Source organism: Terrapene carolina, unplaced genomic scaffold, assembly GCF_002925995.2.
Source record: "Terrapene carolina triunguis isolate 2854851 unplaced genomic scaffold, T_m_triunguis-2.0 Scaffold58, whole genome shotgun sequence".
Classification (NCBI taxonomy): domain Eukaryota; kingdom Metazoa; phylum Chordata; order Testudines; family Emydidae; genus Terrapene; species Terrapene triunguis.
Window position 1 is genome coordinate 80,960,944 of NW_020664409.1, and position 15,537 is coordinate 80,976,480.

At 42.2% G+C, this 15,537-nt stretch overlaps 1 protein-coding gene across 2 annotated transcripts in view; it reads right to left on the reverse strand.

The window, feature by feature from the left end:
- Positions 1 to 13,338: 13,338 nt before the first annotated feature.
- The window catches only part of LRP12 (LDL receptor related protein 12), a 94,404-nt gene continuing 92,205 nt past the window's right edge, over positions 13,339 to 15,537 (reverse strand). For both annotated transcript variants that reach the window (XM_024194502.3, XM_024194503.3), the window contains one exon: positions 13,339 to 15,322. In XM_024194502.3, coding sequence (XP_024050270.2) covers positions 14,459 to 15,322 — 864 coding nt within the window. In that variant the 3' untranslated portion in view covers positions 13,339 to 14,458. The remainder of the gene's footprint in view (positions 15,323 to 15,537) is intronic.

The window sequence follows — 15,537 nt, forward strand, 5'->3', positions numbered from 1 at the left end:
CCTGGGAGGGAGGGGGAGACTCCAAGTGGCTGCGGCGCGGGCGCTGCTTCTCCCCCTCCCTCCCAGGCTCTCAAGTCTGGGAGGGAGAGAGGGGGAGCAGCGGCGCGCAAAACGGCCGCTCGGGATCTCCCCCTCCCTCCCAGGTTTGAGAGCCTGGGAGGGAGGGGGAGACTCCGAGTGGCCGCGGCGCGGGTGCCGCTTCTCCCCCTCCCTCCCAGGCAGCAGCAGCGGAGGTGAGCTAGGGTGGCCGCGGCACATTTTTAGGGGCGGCATTCTGGCGCCGGCCATGCCGCCCCTAAAAATGTGCCGCCCCAAGCACCAGCTTGTTTTGCTGGTGCCTAGAGCCGCCCCTGTCCGTCTATGATGCTTATAGCCAGATTTTCAGAAGTCAGCAGTGTACAACATGCTGAGCTATTTTGCAAACCTGGCCACTTACTTTGCTGTCTAAATGGGAGCTGAGCTCTTTAAAAAGCTAGTGTTTAGTGCTGGGGTGATGGCTCTGGAGTCTGTCTTTACTCAGATCAGGGACAGCACAAGCAGCAGCAGTGCAGGCTTCACTCCCACCCACATGATAGGCTTCGGCTGGATTAAGGCAAACCTGGGCCCCAGGCAAAGTAACAATTAGGGTCACCTCACCACTGCAGAGGGCTCCCTTCCAAACCTAACTTGCTCTTGTTGCTCCTCTTTACGAAGGGACCTCCTCATTCCCTATAGGGTCACGGGGGACTGGCAGTCCCACAGAGCCCATTTCTTGGCGGGCGTGGGGGAAGGCCTTCAACCTCACAAATCCCTATGCTCTGGGAAAACTCTTTCACCCCCATGCAAGGACTACTGCTTGGATGGTGGAGTAGCTATCTAAAGGTTTTCTGCTTGACTGAGGAAAGCCCTCACAGAGCTGTCTGGATGGTGGAGGGCCCCTCTCCCAATATTGACTGAAGGAGGCCTGATTCCCCACCTCCCCACTCCAAACCCATCTTTCTTGTCCCGCAAAAAGATCAGGTAGTGGCAAAGTGGTACCAAGCTGCCCCCTTGTCATTCTTCCCCCAAGGTACTTGCCACGTGTGGGAGACTTTCACTGGGAGCAGGGCAGTCAGGAGTCCTCCTCTTCTCCCCTTTTGGAATGGCAGCTTCCAATGGAGGACGTCACTTAAACGGAAGGAGTTCCATTCTCCTGGATTCAAAATGTGAACCGCTTGTTAGGAAGGCATAAAACTAGGGAGGAAAGGAGTAAGTTACAGCTTCATGCTGGAGGTGGAGGATGGTTAACACCTCACATAATCAGGTCCTAAAAGAAGAAGGGGAATGAAATTAAAGACTGAAAAATGTCTGCGTTATTTGTAAATATCTGTCCAACAAGAAAAATAAAGGGAGTTTGTCCAGTGAGGAAGCAAAGACGACCTTGTAAAATAGCTGTTTACAAAGCACACATTAGAACACTTGGATCATTTTAACACATAAACACAATTACCCTCTCCTGCTAATAGGTTTCCTAGGGCGTCAAGGTAACTAGCTAAGAACTTAAACCACTGAGAATTATTTTTCAGTTATCAGTTATCAATGAGAAGTGCAGAGGTGATTGATAAATAGAATAATGCACCTTGAACCAACAACCCACATTTGTATCTAACTCCACATAATAATAAGGAACTAGCTAATAAGCTGAGCCCCGACAAAGAGGGGGAGCACTGCAGATGTGGTAAGTCCTTCATGCCAGTTCCACTGGGCCCAGACAACCTGTCTGCCAGTTAGAAAGGGATTTGATCTGATCTCTACTGCCTCAAACAGAGGACTGTAGCATGGTGCCTGCAGGATGAAGAAAAGAATCTAAATCCCACTGGCTTTCAATGAGGCACACGTCTAAGTGCCTAAGTCACTTAGGTGCTTTTGAAAGTTTTACCCTTGGAGCTAAATATATTGCTGGCAGATATCGAAGCTCTGTCCAATTATTTAGTTCACATAGACAAACAAGAAAATCTTGTACCAGCAACATTTACGTAAACTTGGTAAATGTTTGATATGGTCATAGTGCAACAGCACCTTATTGGATTGGCCTGAATTACCCCCACAGGATAGAAGTACCTCCCCTGGGAAGAGAATTCATCATCATCTCCTGTTCCTGATGTTTTTCTCCTAGGGTGGGATTTTTATTAAGCATCTTTGCCTTCCAGTGGGACTTGTTCTCCTACGTCCTTTGAAAATCCTTCCCCAAAGATTTTTCCAAACTTCCCTTCACTCAATTTAAAAATTGTCTTTATTATATAAATCAGTACCTGACCCTGTACTGCGTAAAAGAGTTTGTTGTTGAGCAATGTTTGCTCATACTACACTCTTACACCATAATTCAGTGATTTGAGAGACTGTGTAAAAATAATTTGTGCCCTAGCATTTTTACTTCTCTGGAGCCACAGAAATATTGACAAGGTAGACATGATGGAAGGAAAGATTTAAAAGCCTAACTTGAATCAGACTAATGGTTTTGTGGTCAGGAACAAAGTAAGTATTCTCAGGAAACTATACCTAGACTCTCTTGCATGACAAATACAGAGAAATGTTAATAGGCAGAGAGATTATGCGTTTTAGAGACCATCTTAATTGCATGATCTCAAAAGCAAAGGCAAACCCAACCTAGATCTATTTCTTACCAACAAGGAGTCAGTTGCTGTACAACATTTAACGTAGACTGAGGAATGGGTTTATATTCATGCAACATTCAACATAGTCTAAGGAATGGGTTATCTAGGGAGGTGGTGGAATCTTAGAGTTTTGACAAAGCCCTGGCTGGGATGATTTAGTTGGGGTTGGTCCTGCTTTGAGCAGAGGGTTGGACTAGATGACCTCCTGAGATCTCTTCCAACCTTAATCTTCTATGAGATGTGAGTGTGAGACTGCAAGAATGTAGTTTTGTAGGATTTAATAAATCTAGTGAATATAGTACAGCCTCAAAGCCACTTTAAATTAAGGTGCAAGATATTTCAATTCCTCTGAAAGGGTTGCCTCTTCCTCCCCATCATGGTTTATACCACTGTAGTATTAGACTCCCATCCATTTCCTTGGATAGAACTAGATATGTTCATGGAGGATAGGTCCATCAATGGCTATTAGCCACCATGGGCAGGGATGGTGTCCCTAGCCAACAACTCAGGCTCAACCTGGCTAAAAACAGAGCTCTTACTCTTCCCCACAAGCCTTTCCCACGACCTCCTTTCTTGATCACTGCCACTCTGGCCTGTAACCTGGGTGTTATCTTCAATTAAGACTTCTCTAGGTCTTCACATCCAGGCTATGTCTAAGTATTGCAGACTTTTTCTGCACAACAGCTCTAAGATACAGCCTTTCCTATCCATCAACAGAGCTAGAATTCTTGTCCAGGTTCTCATAATCTCACGTTGGCTACTGCAACATCTTTCTCGCTGGCCTTGACAAATGCAATCTTGTTCCACTGATTGCAGCAGCATTCTGAATGGCTAAGATATTTTCCCTAGTCCATCACTTTGACCATGTCACCCCCTCTCTTTGCATCCTTTCACTGACTCTCTCTTCTCTATCATTTCAAACATAAGCTACTCATGTTCTTTCAAGGCCCTATCCCCATTCTATCTATTCTCTCAGTCACAGTATTGAAAAGTTAACCCCTGCTTCAAATCAGCCCACGTCAGCCTCCATCGCCCATTTGTTCAATTCTCAAGCAAGCATCTCTGTGCTTTCTCCCATGCAGCTCCTCACACTTGCAAGTTCTCCACATCCACAAAACAAATTCCTCCTCAAAAACTCTACTTTGCTGTGAGACCTACAACAACAAAACAAACAAACAAACAAAAACTTGAGAGGCTGAGACCACTGCCTCTCATGCTGACCAATACGGTCTGTTTCCTTGTACTCCATCTGTCTGCATCCACCTGTTAGCTCTTGGTTTATATTTAGACTGTAAGCTCTTCGGGGCAGGACCTGACTTTTCCCCCCTGTGTTTTTACAGTACCTAGACACAATTGGATCCTGGTCCGTAACAGGACTCCTAGGTGGCACCATCACCAGTACTTGTTCCCCTTATCCCATCATCTGGAGTTGGGTCAAGCATCTGCCATCTTAATCTGCCCAAAAGCAGCACTAAGGTCCACCTGCTTACCATCTTCTTTGATGCTATCAATCCATTGCTTCTTCCGCTTTACTCAGGGTCTCTCTTTCCTACCGCCCTCTCCTGCCATGCTATCTTCATTATGTCTTCTACATTCATGCTCCATATATGTCCAACTCAGCCAAGTTAATAGGACAATACTGATCAGGGAAGAAATCAATATATGGGAAAGGAAATTGGCATATGATGAATTTGTGGTAAATGCTACTAGTAACACAATTCTTAGAATTAGGAAAGGTTCCACAGTTGATTAAGGATAGACATATTTTAAATTGATACTGTCCAAACTGAATTTAAAGACATGCAGGAGAGAGATCCAAATGTCAGACTAAGTGTCAAAAGCGTTTGGTGCAATTAGAAACCTAGGATCTGTGACACTACCTCCTACTCATGACATGTTATTTAAGTAAAACATGCGGCATCTCAAAATCCTTATGTTTCATTTGCACTGTCATTACCCATGTTTGACCCAGATAAGCATGTATTTGATCAAAAAGTTGCTGTCCACGCCACATGTCACCTAGAAGACATTTACAAGGAATGACAAAGTACCTTCGCTGGTGGTGTATCAAGACACTCAAACATGGAAAGTCACGCAAATTGCCTGTTGTTCTCAGAGAGGGTACTATGTACTGTGTTTGAGGTAACAACCCTACTATGTGGCCAGGTGGAAGGGTACCAACAGAACGTAGTGAAAGTCAACATGACATCAGTATTATGTCCGGGGCAACTAACCAAATTGAAATCTCCCATGGTGCTGGTGACCTACAATGGAGAGGCACAAAATTGTGTAGTAACTAATCACAAAGATTTTTATTATACTCAAATTAGGTGTGTGGTCACAACTCCAAACTTGTTTTAAGCCCAAAGTACATATGATTATTAGACACATGACAATCTCTCCTATACCTGGATTTGAAAACAAGACTTATTACAGATTCAGATTCTCAAGATCTACTCAGAAAAGTACCCCAATCCTTCATGCAGATACACCATCACTAGATTTACATCTTAAACAGAAAGGAAAAATTCACATTTAATTGAAATTAGTAATACCATGGATCAAACAGAATAAACACTGAATAAGTTATTTGATGGAATAGATGAAGTATTGACCACCCTTGTAGGGATGGAAATTGGTTGGAAGGGGTGGATTGTTGTCCACAGTATCCTCACTAGGGCATTATTTGTGCCTTATGTTACATGGGACGAAAGATTAGGACATTAAGTCAAGAAATGCCTAGGAACCAGCCACATTCAGTCCAACCTATTTCCATTCCCCTTCTAGCCACAGTTAGTTCACCGGCAGCATCCATAGCCACTGTAGAGAAGAGTATTTATGAAGAAATGCATAACAAACTCACATCAAGTACCTGAACTTCCATATGCTTTGTATGTCGTTAACAGCCCATAGAAACAGTATGTCAACCACCCAAGCTTCAGTACAAAGAAACAGCCAGCCCTTAATAAGAATAGGATACTTACATATAACAAGTAAGTTTTAAGTTACGTTTGTATTGAATTATAGTGTTTGCTGTGTATTAACATATGTGAGAGATGAGGTTATTTTTCCATAATATTCACCCCATCAAAGGTGTGTGTGTGGGGGGGAGGGGCACGTATAGGACATACAGAAGAATAACAGTTACAGAACAGATCAGTAACGGTTTTTAATTTGAGTGATTGCACATGCCAATTTAATTTCAGGTGACTCATAAGTTCAATTAGGAAGTAGAATTGGAGTCTCCCTGAACAATGATTGAAGGACTACAGGCCAAATCTGGGATTGTCTGTATTCTGTTGAAAGATGGTATGAGGAGATGCAAAAGTATGTACTGATGGCCAAGTTGCAGATCTACAAATGTCCTCCATAGGTTCTTGAGCTAAAAAAGCTGTAGAAGCTGCTTGTGATGTTATTGAGTCTGCTTGGTGGAGATACATTAGTTATGTTGTAGCACAAATGCATGAAGGAGGAACTCCATGACAAGATTCTTTAAGGTGACACTGGAAGACCCTTCATCCTGTCCGCGACTGCGATAAACAGTTGTGAGGATGACCTAAATGGCTTAGTCCAGTCCAAATAAAAAGCTAACGCTTTCTTGACATCCAGCATATGGAGTCTCTTCTCATCCTTATGAGCATGAGGTTTAGGAAAGAAAGCTGGTAAGTATATTACCTGATTGATATGGAAAAGATATGGTGAGAAATTTTGGATGAGAGTATAAGTATATCTTGTCTTGTAAATGACTGCATATGGGGGGGGTGGGAGGGGTAGGAGGTGTCCAGATACCAGGGATCTCAATTTTCCTATTATCTTTGCAGAGGTAATTGCCACCAGAAAAGCTACCTTCATTGAAAGATGAAGCAAGAAGCAGGTAGCCAGTGGTTCATATTAGCCAATTAGCTTTGTTAAGGCCGGGTTTAAGTCCCAAGGGGATATAATCAGCCTAGACCCTTCAAGAACCTGAATGACATGGGATTGGAGAAAAGTGAGTGATTATCAATTGGAGGGTGAAAAGTAGACATAGCTGCTAGGTGAACCCTGATGTCACTAACAGAAAGATCATGTTCTTTTGGCTACAACAAATAGTCCAGAACATGCTGTATAGGAGCTAAGAGGAGAAACACCTTTTTGCTGAGTTCATAAAGAGAATTGTTTCCATTTCAACAGATAAGTGCATCTAGTAGAAGGTTTTCATGAGGATGCTTTGCATATCCTCTAAACAGACCTCCTCCTGAGACATTAACCATGGAGCATCCAGGCTGGAAGATGAAGAGCAACTGGGTTGAGAGGAAGAAGGTCCTCTGAAATCAGGTCTGGTTCTGGTCATGTCAGTAGAGATCTAGTTGAGAGGCTCAGCAGAGTGGAAAACCAATGCTGACAAGGTCATGCTGGGGCTAGAAGGATCATGCAAACGTGATGCTGCTTGACTTTTAACACTAATCTGGGAATGAGTGGAACCAGAGGGTAAGCATACATGAGTTTGTGTCTCCAGGGCAACAGGAAAGCATCCATTAAGACCCTGAACTGTGATCTGCTCTTGAACAAAATTGCTGACACCTTTGTTGTGAAAAGTAACAAACAGTTGTGCGTATGGATGGGGAACTCCCTACCAGCACCAGACTTAAAAAATGAGTCTCACTATATCTGGCTGGAGAAACTACTCATGATGACTGGTGAAAAATCTGCTCAAGTAGTTTGCAAGACTATTCTGGACCCTCAGAAGGTGGGAGGCTGAGATGAGTCACTTTGGGGATGCAAAACTCCCAAAGCAGCATCACCTCTTGGCACAGAAGACCTGATCTGGCCCCTCAGTCTGTTGCTGCCACGTTGTCCATAGGAACTAGTAAATTCCCTCCCTTGATATGGGGGAGGAAAGCATGACAAGCTAAATGAATGGCTCTCAACTGTTTCACATTTATTGGGAGAGCTCAATCTTGGCCAGTCCAGAGACCTTGAGTGTGTAGATTCTCCAGGTGGGCTAATGAACCAAGGACAGAAGTGTCTGTAACCAGAGTCAATGAGGGTTGTGGGGGAACGAAGGGAACTCCCACACATACGTTAGTTGGTCCATCCACCAGTTTAAAGAGGCTAAGACTCCTGTGATCACTGGAACCAATATGTCCATTGGGTGGAAAATCTAGGAATAAATACACTGAGCTTAATGAACTCTGCAACTTCCTGAGACGAAGCTTGGCATGCTGAATCACATATGTACATGAGGCCATGTACCCCAAAAGTCTGTCAGTTCTTTACAGATGTGGTTGGATGAGCCTTTGGGTGAGATGGCCAACAGCCTGGAATCTGGTCTATGGAAAGGAAAGCCCTGGCCACTGTAGAACCCATGACTGTTCCTATAAACTATTTTCTGAACAAGGGAGAACATTGCTGATCAATGGGGAAAGTTAATCCCAATTGTATGAAGATGGACTGAATTCTGGGCCACACTGAATTCTGCCTGGTACCCGGACCAATCTCTCACCAACCAGTTGTCAAGGTATGGAAACACTTGTACTCCTGTTTTCCTTATGAATGCAGCCACCACTGCCATGCATTGTGTAATACCTGCAGTGCCACAGACAGGCCAAATGGCAGGACTGTAAACTGATAGTGGGATTGATTAACCATAAATCTGAGGAATCTCCTATGGATTTGATAGATTGCCACATAGAAATATGCACCCCTCATATTGAGAGAAGCATACCAGTAATCTGGATCCAGGGAGGGGATAATGGATACCATTCAAAATGGTCTCTTTATGTATTTATTCAGGTCTCAAGTCTAGAATGGGTCTGAGATCTCCCTTTGCCTTTGGAATCAGGAAGTAATGTGAATAAAATCCTTTTTCTCGGTGGAGAGGATCCTCCTCTATAGCTCCCAAATGTAGAAGAGACTGGACCTCCAGGAGGAGGGCAGGCTCGTGAGAGTGGTCCCTGGAAAGGGAGAAGGGAGGAATTGAAATAAACTGAAGGGTGCATTCCAGTTCCAATCTGCTTAGACTACACCAATCGGTGGAAATATGGCCCCAAGCATATCAGTGGAATGAACAGTCGGAAAAAAGCTGCATATTGGTAAACCAGCCCGCAACATGGCAGTCAAACCAACTGGCATTTCTGGTCTGCCTAGAAACACTGATGGATGAAAATTGAGAAGGTGTAAGTCTCCTATGAAGGCCTTCACCTTCCTCATAGACTGACCAGGCTGCCTGGGTGTAAAGGGGTGATACCACATATATGTCTGAGGGTGCAATGGTTTATTTTTAGGGAGAGGAGTACAAATCCCTAATAACTTCAATGAGAGTCTTAACGAATTAGAAACTTCTGGTCAGTCTATTGAGAAAAGAGGGACAGACCTTCAAAAGATCCTTAACAGTCTGTTGGAGCTCAAGCAGCAGACCCAATGATTGAAACCATGAACACCAATGCATCATAATGGCAAACACCATGGCTGTGGCTGCTGAATCCACCCTATCCAACGCTGCTTGGAGAGAGATTCTAGCAGCCAGCTTACCTTCCTCCAAAAGAACTTCTGCCTCACCTCCTCTGGCAGTTTGTCCATGACAACATAAACATTATTCCACAGGGAGAAATCATACTTAGACAGCAAAGTGCTTGCTGGTTCAAGATATGAAAATGCAGGCCAGCAGTAGACTAAACCTTTCTACCGAAAAGGTCAAGACTTTTTGCTTCTTTTGATTTGGGGTTGATGCAGGAGGACCCAAGCTTTCCCTCTTTTTCACTGTCAACAAAACCAACAAGCCAGGGGAGGAAGAGTATAAAAATGCTCATGACATGAGAAGGAATGTGGTACCTCCATTTGGCTCTGTTGGCGGCAGAGATGAAGGGTCTGCCATAGTATATTTGTGGGCTTCAGTGTGGCCTCATTTACAGGCAGAGCCAAATGGGAAGGTATGGCCTATGCCAGTTTGTCCACTGATCTATAGGAGGAATCTTGTACTAAGTTCACTTGACAGTCCAAAGAGGAAGCCACCCTCTTTAGCAGGTCCTGGTATGTCCTGTAGTCATCTTGCATAGGAGAGTACACCCCAGACGTCAACACCTCATATGGTGATGAGGTGGAGGCTTCCACTGGTAGTTGAGGAGGAGTCTTTTGAACTCCTTTCACAGGAGGCTTTGGCAATCAAGTCTGGCCTTACTCAGTATCGAAATTGGTAATGGGAGCAACTTTGAGTCTCTTCTCAAGAGCTATGGCAATGTCTGCTTGGGGATCTGAAGGGAGGAGGAAACAATGAGGACCTGAGGTGGGAGGAAACCCCCAGCAGTTCCAATAATGCCATTGGTAGGCCATGGGGCCCCAACTCCTACCAACTCATTATTCTGAGTCTCTGGACCAGTGTGAACCCTCTGATTCTTACCATAAGTGCAGTCCTCAATAAAAGTGAATGATTCCTTCTATCCAAGAATGAGGGGCACAGAAGCCTACTTCGGACTCCAAGAAAGAGCCCAAGTCTCCTGAACACAGAAGCACCGACTTGGTAGTGAGGTCTGGCTCTGAGTCTCCAGAGACTTAGGCACCGTGAAGAGCATGCTTGGCTTGCCTCTTGACAGTAGCAGGCAAGACATTGGGTTGACTGAAGCAGGCCATGGTACCAGGGGATGCAGCACACTTGCAGGCTGCATATCCTCTGCACACTCCCCCGAATGAGTGACTCCTGCACCGCTGGGGAATCTGGAACTAAAAGGCACAAGAAATCTTACATCACAGTGTAAGCCTCCAGTATTCTTGGCACGAAGAGGGTCCCCTGATGCTGCTTTTGTTGCATCAGAAGGGTTGGTACCAAGGGTCGTGGCAGTGGTTGGCCTCAATGACACCAACCTTGGAGCAGGAGTCCATGACCCTGCCTGAGGTTATCGGCACCAGAGAGTGCCTCCTCTCTGAGGACACACAATTCCCTGCCTGCTTACTGGTTGACAGTGCTGGAGACCTCAACCTTTTGGAGGATGAGTCCTCTTCAAAACACCCTGACGATGTTTCTTTCTTGGCACTGGGGAAGGAAAGAGGCTCCAGGATTCAGTAATGTCTGGAGGAGCACTCCTTACTCAAATCGACGTGCTTAGTATTGACACCAAACAGGAATGCTCTGAAGTTGGACACAGGGCAGCCTCCATGAGAAGGGGATGAAGCCTTGTCTCTATCTTTCTTGATTCAGGGCTTAAAGTTCCTGGAGATCTGGCACCTGTCCCAGATGTAACCGCACTGAGGCACTTTAAACATGAGAATAGTTGTCACTTACCAGCATGGATTTCCTGCAGCTGGTGCAAGCAATGCTTAAAGCCGAGACTGAGGCATTTCCCCAGAACTGGGCATCACGAGCGGGAACACACAGATCTATTAACTATACTATGAAAACTAGAAAACACTACAAAAACGAGTACCAAGTATATACAAGAAAACAATTTTCCTGAAGGGGGAGGGGGGAATTGCAGAAGTAAGCTAAAATGCTCTGACTACCAACCACAGTCGGTAAGAAGGGACTGAGGGAGGTAGGGGAGTGGCTCCACCCTTTATACCATTGCACAGCAGCATAGGCAGCAAAGGGGGCAATCTCTCACACTGGGTGTGGGTGTGCACACACCTCAAGTGAAGTGAAATGAAATGGACTTGCGCAATCACTCAGAGCCTGTGAATTAAGTCCCAGTTGCAATAAGGATTTAACACTCATTGATGAAAATAATCAATATGAATTTCCCAGAATTAGCACTAAGATTAGCAGTTTGAACAAGCATAAACTTTGCCTGGGAGTTCTGATTTTGTTAGCACAGTAGTAAATAAAACACAATAATTACAACTCTAAGGAAGTTGTTTTATTTTCAGGGTGCTCTACTGGAATTAATTTTGGAGCAGGGATGGGTCAAAAATATTCACTTGCATTCATGCACATGGTGGACTTGTAACTGGAAACTAGATAAGTGAAATAGTTGTGCTACAGAGAGACAAGCAACCAACCTTATATTTAGGACTGCATGATAGATGATGAAAGAGAAAATGTGGTATGTGAAAGGCACAAATTATATCTACATGCGAACTCTTTCTACATTTAGAAACTTTGTCATGCATAGAAAATAGAAACCTCTTATAAAAATTGTGCAGTCTTTAGAGCTGGTAGATGAACGTGATGTCATATTTAAAAGAAAATTAAATATAAGTAAAAGGTTTATTTGACAGCAACTATGCATCTTTAGCATTTCCTTCAGAGGTCTCAACATTCCAGAAAAGACAAATAAAAAAACCACTTAATGATATATTTCCAGCAGTTCAGATGGAAACAAATGTGTAGAGGTACAGTTGTCTGCTCAGAGTGCTAATGATACTATTTGTATTCCCAGTAACAGTGAGCTAGATAGCTACCCTTAAATTATGTTGCATTAAAAGCATTGTAACCGATTGTAAATAAAATCTATATTTTCAATGGCCAATGTCCCAATTCCCAATCAAATCCTACTCCCACATTTTCTGTATAATCGTTCTCCTTGAGAACAACTGACCATTGTAATTCACTCCTCCCCTAACAAATCTCTATACGCAAACCTATAGACTTTAATAGAATCAATACTGTTCACTTGTTGTTTGTATGTGTAGGTGTGACATGTTTCGTGAGGCCTTGTACTAATGCTTGATAGGAAGACTGTACCTCAGTTATTCAAACAGTTTCAGAACTACTTTCCAATGTCATTGATACAGTCAGGGTTTTTTTTTTTAAAAAATATTAAAATACTAATTTACATCAGAACCTGGAGTGAAGATTTTACTTGGTTCATATGTATTTTAGGGCTAGTTTTTGCTGCACCTTATTCATGCTGCATAGTAACTTGCTCCGCAAGTAGTCCCGCTAAAATCAACAGCATATGGTGTTGGTCAATGAGAATAAGGGCTGCAAAATCTGGAGCTAATGATTTGTACCCTAATACCTCTGGCACAACTGTATTTAATACTTGCACTTGGGAACTGAAGAATGACTAATTTCAAAGAGTTCTCAACACCTGTACTGCACATAGGTTCCCCAAAGCTCAAATCTGCAGGATCATACCCTGAGCTGGATATATATCTGTTACCTCTTGAGAATAAAGTCAACGTATAGTTGGTAAAATTTTGCTTCATTTTCTCAGATTGCTGTCTGTGAATGAAGCGAGCGAGCGAGATTTGTCTACTTTGCAATCTATTCAATTTTTTCTTTTAGATGTGTTTGTACTACATAGGTGAGGGTTTTTTAAAAAATAAACAAAACAAAAAAAATAAAAACAAGTAGATCTTTGGTTTATCTTTAAAAAGTACCTCAAAACATAACAAAAATTCATTTTAATTTTGATACATATTAAAACATCTTAGTCAGTTCTGTCTGACAGCATAACATGACAGAAATGCACAAGACTTTAAACATGCTTTAAAATGACATTCAGCAAAGTATTTAAAATTTAATAAATAGCATACAGTCACACACAAATACATTTTTCATACTGAATCATTAAGCCTACTCAAAACAGACTGGCAAAGAATAAATAAGACAGTAGTTGACAATTTTTTTTTGTTTTTGTTTTTAAAAGATGTAGATTCCTGCTATCACGCTAGTTGCCACACTTACTTGCTTATCACAAAATTGGTAATTATAAACAATTTTTTTCACTGATCTGTTTTGCTCCAACTTGTAATATTACCAAAAAAAAAAAAATGGATATACCGAAGGGGATTTTTTTTGAACAACCAGTCTGAAACCAAGTAAACCAAATTTTTTTTTTAAATACAATGAATAAATAGGGATTTAGTAAAGGAAATTCAATTGTAACAAAATGCAACTCCCCAAGAAAAGAGCCATGGAAATATATAGCAATTGCAGTATTAGAGAATAGTACTTAAAGTGATAGTGCTTGTGCACTAAGCTCATTAGAGACTTCAATATGATTTTAGTGCAAATCCCTTGAATCCAAATAAGCTTTATACCTATATTACTAGGGAAAGATCTATTACCAGTTGGAACGTATCCTGTTTAGTATTTGTACCTATATCAGACATTTTTAAGAATGCATATTGTAACGTCTTCAGCTATTTGATTTTTTGTCCTCAAACTGAGATAATGAATGACCTGGGATTTTATATCCTACTTAGTTGTACCATATTGGATTGCAATTTATTAAATGTTGGATTCCAATGTTATAAAGACTATAAAAGGGCTTTTGCCATCAGTTTATCTAATTATACCTAAATTTCATACATCACTGCATTTTGAACTTTTGAAAGAAAAAAGTGTTATGGTGAAAGTCTCTCCCTTTGAAAAAGTTCACATGATGTAATTCAAGAATATTTAGACAAAATGTTCTCTAAACCTCAAAAGGAAAAATACACGTTTTTACATTAACAATCCTTACCAGCATTTAGTATATTAAGTTACAAGTATGTTGGCAATAATACAATGGATTCAATTTCCAAAGGAAAAATTCTGTACAAATTAACCTGTTAATATGGGGTAAACAAACAGGCAGTCAATAAGTCTTGAGTAGCCATGTTTCTATTGTGAACTACAGTACCAGGAAAAACTTATTTGAAACTAACTGGATGAATACTGGTTACTTAAAGAGTAACTCATTTATACAGGATACATTTATTCTGAGTCATTAAAACGTTCACTTTAGTAGTCCAGAGTTACCCAGTATAAGAAATGCTTATTCAACCACACAGGCAAAAAACATGTTACTCACATGATTTTGCCCTGGACTTTTTAAAACTAGAATCTAGTTTTCTTAACTATGAAGTACAAAACAATGACTGATATTGCTCCAACTTGTATACAATCTCCCATATTCAAACCGTACCTAACAAAGTAACAATGCCTCATCATCACTAGTTTCATTTTTCAGTGCTGCTTCTAAGCAAGTGTCGGGTATCTGGGCAGTGTGTACAATACCACAGCGCTCACATGGGCCATCTCGTTTACATGACCTTACTCCATGATGCATTGCACTGTAAGGCTGCCTAAGCCCTTGTCCTTGATCTGAGGAGAGATCAAGCAGGGGTCTTGAACAGTCATTAATATCAAAGTCTGATGCTACATCAGAAACTGGAATTAACATTTCAACATCGTCATCTTCATCTCTTCCACTAACACCATTATCAAGCTGTCTCAAAGGACTTTGGTTCTGATTTACTGAGCTTGATCTCCCTAAAGTAAAGCGTACCCAACGTAATCCTTGAGTCATACGACTTAGTGCACTAGTGAGCTGGTGGCGTGCTGGACTTGCACTTGGGGGTTCTACACTTGTCATTTCTCTTCCACTATCTGTATTACTGCCACTGGTATTCTGAGCTGAGGAACTTCCACATGCTCCTACTGTTGCTTCTATTGCTGTTGCAGGTGGAATTTTTTGAGGCAAAGTGGCAGCAACACCACCAACTGCTCCTGCTGTGTCTCTTCTTTCATTTTCTGTGTCTGTGTCATCAGATTCAACTGAAAATAGACTTCTGTGAGTATTATTTCTTTCAGCTTCTCTACTAGTACTCTGACTGGCAACATCATCTCCATCTGCTGAGACTACTGCCAGTGATCCAGAATGACGGGACCTTGCAAAATTAAAAATTCGATTCCAAATGTTACTTGACCTGCCAGCAATCGGAAGTCTGATTGAGGTAAATCCAAGCTGAGATCGCACCGCTAGTCTCAGGTTTTCCAAAACTGAAGCCTGAAAAAAATGACAGACAAATTAGTCACTGAGAGCTGATAGTGTGCCAGAAAAGGAGGAAGATACAGCTCCTGCCCAAAGGAACACACAACCTAAATGAGAGATGTTAACATATAGGCTTGTTTGTCAGCCTGAGAGAGAATTTTGGGTTTGACTTTTTGATACTTTTATATCTTATACTAATATGTATGAAGAACAATGAACAAAGACATTAT